Source organism: Charadrius vociferus, unplaced genomic scaffold (genome assembly GCF_000708025.1).
Source record: "Charadrius vociferus isolate BGI_N301 unplaced genomic scaffold, ASM70802v2 scaffold783, whole genome shotgun sequence".
In the NCBI taxonomy this organism is placed as follows: domain Eukaryota; kingdom Metazoa; phylum Chordata; class Aves; order Charadriiformes; family Charadriidae; genus Charadrius; species Charadrius vociferus.
Genome location: NW_009647834.1, coordinates 484,273 through 492,460, shown reverse-complemented (window position 1 = coordinate 492,460; position 8,188 = coordinate 484,273). Strand labels below are relative to the sequence as shown.

At 53.8% G+C, this 8,188-nt stretch overlaps 1 protein-coding gene across 1 annotated transcript in view; it reads left to right on the top strand.

The window, feature by feature from the left end:
• The window catches only part of HEYL (hes-related family bHLH transcription factor with YRPW motif-like), an 18,692-nt gene extending 11,793 nt beyond the window's left edge, over window positions 1-6,899 (top strand). Inside the window, exons 2-5 of the mRNA XM_009882793.1 lie at window positions 3,579-3,645; window positions 4,114-4,197; window positions 4,676-4,757; window positions 6,232-6,899. Coding sequence (XP_009881095.1) covers window positions 3,579-3,645; window positions 4,114-4,197; window positions 4,676-4,757; window positions 6,232-6,899 — 901 coding nt within the window. The remainder of the gene's footprint in view (window positions 1-3,578; window positions 3,646-4,113; window positions 4,198-4,675; window positions 4,758-6,231) is intronic.
• Window positions 6,900-8,188: the final 1,289 nt, after the last annotated feature.

Here is an 8,188-nt window from a genome sequence, read left to right as displayed (position 1 = left end):
TTTGGGGTCCCCTCCTGCGGGGGCAGCTCGGTGTCCTGCGGGGAGCCAGGGCTGGAGCGGGGTCCCCCGCACCGGGCACGGCGCTCGCAGCAGGTCCCGGAGCTCCTCGGGGTTTACCGGGGCACGGCCCGGCGGGAGGGTCCGCGGGCTCCGGGAGTCGCCGGGCACCGCTTCGGGCTGAGCCGGTCCTGTCCCGCGGGGGGATCGCTCCAGCCTGGGCTGCTGCCGGCGGTAGGACTGACCCGGCAAGGAAAGCCAAGTCGTAATACAAGGATTAAAGCTGTGTTACGAACTGGTTGCGTTCAAGAAAATGCCTCATTAAAGTGTAATTGGCTTCTCCTGCCCGGTGGGGAGAAGGGCAGCTCTGAGCCCGGTTGTTCGCAGCTCTGCACCCCGAGATGGGGCATCCCCTACACCCCCCCAGCACAGGCACCCGTCAGCTGTCCGGATCCAAATGTGGATGGAACGAGGAGGTTTTGCATGAGAAACACTTCTGCTCTGCTGATGGGTTTGTAGAGCACCAACTGGGGCTTTGATCTTTAATAAAGGGGGGACCCCACGCAGCCTGGCTGACAAGGGGTACCCGCTTTTTAGCGTGCGCTTCCAGTAGTGCAGTTCCCCCACTCCATCCCATCGCCACTGAGTGCTGTTTCGGCTCAGGGGCTTTGCTGCTTGGGGAAATAGTGAGGACAGGACCTCTGCAGGATTCCCCAGGCGATGTCCTCAGGCTTCTCTGTGGTCCCCTGGGCTCTGCTGGTGAAGGGCATCATCCCCAGGCTCCGGTTCCCATGCTGTGTCAGCCTTCGCAGGCGTGCTCTGAACGTGCAGACGGCGCTGGGGATGAAGGAAGGGCTCCGTTATTTGTTCTCGTCCAAAAATCAGCTGCTTTTGAACTCTTGTTTCAGTAGCCAAATGTTCCCCCCACTCCTTCCGCATCCAGCGAGATGAATTCATTCCCTTTTGCTGCTTGATATCCTGAGTGGAGAAGTCACCCTGACCGGTGCCAAACTCAGGTTCTCATGGGACTAAATTCATGAGCCCACTTCTCACTGATACGGTCACAGCAGAGTCGGGCATGGCCGACGCGTAATGTCCTGTGCAAATTCACTGACCCCTTATGCAGCTTCCAAGTGCATCAATATTTAACCTGCCTTACTGCTGCATGTGAAATCTATCCCAGCTCTTTGCATCAGTGCAGCACGCTGAGTCTGTAGTACCCCGATGGATGAAATAGAGGAATTGTCATAATATTTTATTTCACTGAACACTAACAATGAATTTTTGATCTCTCTCTGGTGCTGCTAATATGTTTCTCTTCTCAAGCCAGTGGTAGAACCGGGCAGCGCTGTCATCTGGTGGTATTTGTGTACATTTATGTTGTTGCTCGTGTCATGCAAACACATGGCCAAAAGAGCCGTTCCTGCCCTGACGAGTTTCACACCCCGAGTAAAGCAGTCCTGCATGGGACACTGGCAGATCGGGTGAAGGAAACACTTCCAGGCGGGGAGCGAGGTGGAGTGATTAGGGCAGAGGGAGGCAGTCGGGCTGTCTGGTCGGGGTTCCCAGCCCATTACCCATCGGTCCAGTGGTTTGGGCAAACCAGTTCCCCTGCCGAGCGGGGATGAGTCACGCCGGGTGTGAGGCTTGGTTCAGTGCGTGGAGCAAGTTTAGACTCTGGGGTCACTGCAGAAGTGCAAGATACTGCCTGGTTTTGGGGTTGGTTTTTGGCTTTTTTGTTTGGAATAAACAGCCAAAGTTATGCTGTAAATTAAAAAATCAAGCAAAGAGCAATGCAGAAATTTTAATCATCAGAGAATATAGTCACGGTATCTTTTATGTGGTTCAAACCTGTCCAGCATATTTTTAAAATATATTTTGCAGTGAACTAGGTCCTTATATCCACATCTGGAACTGTAGCTTACAAAGAGCAACGCGTTCGGACAGCTCTGCAAAGAGAGTTTCAAAATTCACTGTTACAGCCTCCTTGAGCGCGTACTCGGCGTTCCTGCACTGCCGGGCGAATTCAGTACCTACCCCAGCACGTGTAACACCCCAGCCTCCGCGCAGAGCTCGTTTCCACATCATACGTGCTCATCGTATGTGCGTTTACGTATACTGGCAACGCATGTTTGTACTTGCGAAGCCAGCCAGCACCTATGCCCAGAGAAAGCCCACCCAGCAGACATTCAAATAGGGTACCTGTATGGAGATGAGCGGAGCAGTCAGTAGAAGAACGTGTTATTTCGTCTGATTGTGTAAAACCACTTCTGAAAGCACCTCACTTGGGCCTAACGAAATCTAATTTTAATGGGCTGAGTTTGGTCTAGTTTTTGGCTTGCTGCACAGACAGCACTGTCTCTGCAGAAACATCTTTAATAGACTGCTATTAAAATGCTTTGTCAAACTGAAAAATATTTTGATTTGATGGGGTGAACCCAAATGCTCCTTTCCAGATTTGTATGTCTTACGCGGTCTCTGAGTCCCTCCGGAGCGCTGTGCTGGCCCGGGTTGCAGACTGCCGTCTCGCCTGCGTGTTAACATCCCCGCGCTGAGTTTCGTAAGGCGCAGAAACAGCCCCGAGCCAGTCCCACTTTCCGGAGGGAGAAACCTTGCCTGGGGGAGGTGGAAGGTGGCCCGGCCGGCCTCCCCCCAAGCAGAGGGGGGTTGCTCCAAGGAGTTTCCCACGCTGGTTATCCATCGTTATGGAAACTTCACCTCCGTGGGGACCTAAGGATTGAACTTTGCCTCCCTGTGCACGTCTAGTGCTGACCTTTGGTGTCTTTAGCCTCACTCGTGCCCACCAGGCACAGGATGGTTTGTGGGACCCCTCTCTTTAGCCTGTTCCCGCCCTGTGTCCCTTGTCCCTTGAGCCAGAGCTGGTCCCTCGGGCTGTCAGCCAACAGGCAGTGTCACTGCTCCATCACCTCCTGCCGGGTGTTCCCCCCGCCCGGGGCCTGGCCCTGCTGTGTCTGGTTCAGGGGTGTCCGTGCGTTCAGAATATCGTGGCCCACCCCAAAAATTGTGGTTTGTGAAGCGACTCTCCAGGAAGCCCTCAGAAACCACATCAACGCTGCTGTTAGCCTCACCCTGAGGAGCGACCAGCCCTTTGCTGCCGCCCTGGGTGGGAGCTCACATCCACGCTCGCGCTATCGCAGCTCCGAGATGCAAAGCCCTGCAGACAGGGCAGGCTCAGACACGAGAGCCGGGAGGTTCACACATAGAGGAAAAGAAAAGGCCACGACTCCGGAGCCCATGCTGCTGCTTTTCCAGCCCCATGGAGATGCCAGCATGGACTGAGATTGAAGGAGACGTGTGCCTGATAGTGGACAGACAGTTTGGTGCGGAAATGTGTGCCAGGCTGGTGGGAGACTCTCGGAGTGAAGAGAGTGGGATTTGAGTCTCTGCTTGGCTCTCCCCAATTCCTGAGCTCTGTGTGGTGGGTAAAAATGAGATGGGAACCACAGAAGACATTATTTGCAGGGGGGAAACTGCAGATGGCAAACTTGTGTAAAGCACATGTGCAACAGAGGTTTCTCTCCAGCTAGCGCAAGAAATGATTCCCTCTTCTTCCTTTCCAGCCATGTTTCCAGGTCTGTGTCTCCCACTACGACATCTCAGATACAAGCCAGGAAGAAGAGGAGAGGGGTGAGTTTCGTTTGCGTTGACCAGAGTGGCTGTGCTGGTTCTCTCTTGGGGGACAGGCTGGTCCCAGCTGTGTGCCAGGGCTCCCCGTGACACCCTCTGTGTGCGGTGGGGTGCTGTTGGCACGTTCTCCCTGGGAGGACACAGTGCAAAGTCGACACTACACCATTCCCTGCTCCATCTTCTGCAGAACTCTCCCCACAGCCAACTGGAGATTTTTTGCAGAGGTTTGACCTCAAATCTGGCAGACAGGGGTGGGGATAGGGGTGGAGGAGAGCAGTTTTACTGAGGTTGTCATACCAGTCAGTTAATGTTTCTTTGCTCAGCTTTTGCTCTCAAAACATTTACTTATATGGCCCTGTTCAAAGTGCCTCTCTCAACCTGCCACAGCTGTTAATGAGGGCTTTAAACCCATGAGCTGTGGTCACAAATGACCGTGGTTTCTTCTCTCCACTTGGAAATCTCCTGCAGATCATTGAGAAGCGGCGCCGTGACCGTATCAACAGCAGCCTCTCCGAACTGCGGCGCCTGGTGCCCACCGCCTTCGAGAAGCAGGTGTGTGTGTGTCTGTGATTTCCATCCGTCCTCCTGCGTGGGCTGCGTTTCAGCAGTGTTAAGGGTAGAGCCCTCAGAATGAGAAAGTCTGGAGCAATGCTATATCTTTCTTATCGTCATCACTTCAGGGAGTAAGTAGGTGGTGTAACTGGGCAGTAAAACAATATTAGCAAATATTCAGGAGCCCTAGAGAGGATAAATCCAATCCAGAAAGTGTTTTGCAGATATGAAGATACACAGAAATGGGGATTTTCAATTTGCATTGGGGGATCTTGGGAAGGGGTTCCATTTTCTACTCACTTGACGTAAAAACTAGAGCCAGTGCCCTGAATGGATGCACTGCTCCAGTCTGAGCACTCTCGGGCTTCAGGAAGGCTTCGGGGAGGAGGTCATCGGGAAGAACCCAGCTCCCGAGAGGCACAAAACCCTAGACCATAAAATGATGAATTGCTCTTTTTTTCCTGCTCCCAACACACAGGGGTCTTCCAAGCTGGAGAAAGCAGAAATTCTACAAATGACAGTAGATCACTTAAAAATGCTTCACGCCACTGGAGGAACAGGTAAGAACTGCTCTTATAAGCATACGGGTGAGGTGAAGGTGAAAACCTGGAAGGAAAATTCCCCAGCAGCCTCAGCAGCAAGCAGTATGTTGGTGCTGGTGTGCCTTGCTGACACCAGCCAGCACCAAAACGAATGCTGCCCTGCCTGCTTCCCAAGGGAAATATTTTTCGAAGGAGGGCAGATGGACGTTTCCTGCCCTGTTGTTTTTCTTATGTCTAACATATGGGGTCAGCATCCCGTGCATACATTTGGCAGACTGGGGTATGTGGGACAGCAAGTCCCAAAGACCCACAGGGACAGCACCACTGCTGTTGTCACACACCCCGCTAAAAGCTGCCCAGCCAGAGACGCGCTTAGTCCTGCTCAGAAACGGAGCCTGCTTCCAGCAAAACGATATTAAACTCTTTACCTCCTCCCTGGGATACATTTCCTGCAGAGGCCGAATTCTGCATGGGGACTCTGCAAATAAACAAGGCTTTTTTTCCTTTTCTGTTCTTTTTTTTCTGTCTCTTGGTTGTTATAAGAAGAGAGAGGGAGCCCTGTGCAAAATTCAACAAAGGTCTTATTTGTACTGAGACCTCAGTACAGACCCTCTGTCCTGTTCCAGTTAACAGGATGGAGATCACAGCTCCAGTAAAGAAGCCTCTGGCTTGCTTACCACCCATTTTTGGCTTGCTGGGGACATTGCTGGCATCCAGGCTTCGGTTCAGAGCTGTAACTTGGTCTGGAACATTTGTTTAGATATTCAGTTTGACTGCACTGCAACAAAGGGCTGTATTGTCACGAGAGACCCCATCAAGCAAAGTGGTCCAGTGCTTCACTGTGCTGTGACATTCTCTGCTTTATTGCTTATCGTCTCACGAAGCTGCAAGTAGGGAGCAGAAGCCTAAAAACCAGCCATCGATCGCGTTTTATCTTGATTTCGGTGGCTTTGAGCTTTCTCAGCCCAGCAGTTGTGGTTCTGCTACTGTCCTGTGTCCTTCTGCCAGACATTGGTTTAAATGAAGTATAAAGTTTGGGACCCGGACAGAAGAAAATGGTGCTAAGCTGTGCATCAAGGAGACACAGTGTCCCCCTGTTCTGCAAGACCGGGGATGGTCCATTTGCAAAGAGGGACTCAGTGTCCATCTAGCCCGCAGTCATGTCTCCAGCAACGGTAACTGATAGAGTCCAACAGGGAAAAATCTTCCTTCCCGAGCACAGTTAATGAAACCTCTTGCTCGTCTCACATGCTGGAGTAAGAGGCTTCATGACCCTGGCAGTTTTATCCTGATGAGATAACCGCAGATGCTATTCTCACGCATGCAAACGTCCAGTCCTTTCGGACACCCACTCGGCTATCTGCTTCAGTAATATCACACGGCAGCAAAGTGCCTCAAGTGAAATACACAGTGCATTAGAGAGGGTAGTGAAATCAAAGCACATTCCTGAGCTCTGCATGGACTTACTGTCACCCGTGTCCTCTCCCTACAGGCTTCTTAGATGCTCGGGCTCTGGCCGTCGATTACAGGAGTATTGGCTTCCGTGAATGTCTCACTGAAGTTGTCAGGTACCTGGGCATTCTCGAGGGCCAAAATGCCGCTGACCCTATCCGGCTGCGACTCCTCTCCCATCTGAATAATTACGTGGCCGAAATGGAGCCTTCACCTGTGGCCACTTCCCTCCTGCCTATCCAGACGTGGCCGTGGTCCTTCCTACACAGCGCTGCTGGCCCCGTGCAAATCCCCAGGAGGGAGGCTGCTCCCGCTCCGGTTGTTTTGACTGCATCTTCCCTGGCTTACCCAAGCCCCGCTGTGAGGCCAGCCCCGCTTCGTCGTGTCCCCAGCGACATGCTGCCATCCCGCCGAAGCTTCCTGGCCAGCAGGATGGCCTCTTCCAGCCGGAGGGCCCGAGGCGCAGGCTCGTCTGCAGCTGTAGCAGCCGTGCCTAGGATGCCGTCGCCAGCAGGCGTATTGAGAGAGGGCTCGTCCAAGAGCAGCCAAATCGCAACGTTCCTCTTCTCACCAGCCTCCACCGGCATCCCTGTTCCACCGGCTTACACGGCGCCACCCGCCTTGGGCGCTGCTGCGCAGGGACCCGGGATCAGGGTTGGGACATCCAGGATCTGCCGCTCCTGGGCGACTGAAATCGGGGCTTTCTGACCCTCCCCTCCCCTTCGGAGACAGGAATTCTTCAGCACTCATTGCCCACAGACCTAAGAACAAACTCAGCTGAAAAGGCATCTTTCCTGCTTTGCAGAAGCCAAGGATCCATAAAGAAAATTCTCTGTACTCTCCCCTCTCTCCTCGCACTGCCTTCCTTGCCTCACCATCACGTCCTCTCCCTCGTGATGCCTGTAAACATAAATCACATCCAATTCGATGCACTTATCCGCACGCGGCTGTACTCCAGACCCTTCTGGCTACGAGGGAGGGGGCACATGCAAATCCCAACACCGTCCCTCCTCCAGCAAACCCCTCTGTGATGCCCGGCATTGCTCTCCTTTGGAAAACAGCCAGCCTTGAAATACTGTCGTATTTCCTTGGGGACTCAGAGCTGGCAGACAGAGACTTGCTCACGCTGATTCCCTGCGATGTGTCCCCCAGCTGCAGCACCTAATTTTGGTGTGGCGGGACGGATGCAGCTCTTCCCCCCTCCCCAGCACTGCTGGCACCCCGCGAGGCAGGCTAGACCCCCCCAGCTCCCTTAGCGAACTGGCTGCCTGCTAATCCCCGTGCTTTCCTCGCCGCATTACCAGCTTTTCCCACTTATGTGCCCTTAAGGTGGAGTGAGGCAAGAGCTTAACAGAGCTCGTTCCCACAGCCGAGCTGAAATACTGCCGTGTCTGCAGGGCCTGTGCTGGGTCCCTGCACAAACCGTGCAGGAGCAGCCGGCCAGGCTGCCTGGGCAGAGGGAGGCTTCTGCAGCCCTTGCTCCGCACCGAGGTGTGAAGAGGCGAGACGAGGCGAGACAGGGGATTTCAAAGAGACGCCTGTCACGGAGGGGAAAACTCTGATGGCCAAAATGAGAAGAAAAGGCCTTTCCCTCTGCCAGTCTCCCCGCTGGAGCCGTCTCTCCTCAAGGGGGGGAAAGGGTCAGCCCAGCCTGCATTTGAAGTGCCTCCCGCGTTCTCTCGTAGCGCTGCATCCCTCACCCTCTCCTTCCACAATGTCTTTGTTTTCTTTCTTCAGCGCCGTGTTTTGGTCTCACATGGCTCATCCCTCTCCCTGGGCCGGGACCAAAACCCACTGAGGTTTCCCCGCAGAGCTCTGCAAGCTCTGGGTCTGCACTTGCCCCGATTCCCCAAGAGCTTTTTCTGCCTGCGTGCCCCTAGATAACTGATGCAGCAGATACACCTCTGCTCTTCCAGCTGTCCTCCCCTCCTCTCTTCTTTGGGCACAAAGGAACAGAAACTTGAAGCTCTCGAGCCACCCTGCTCCTGTGCCTTGTC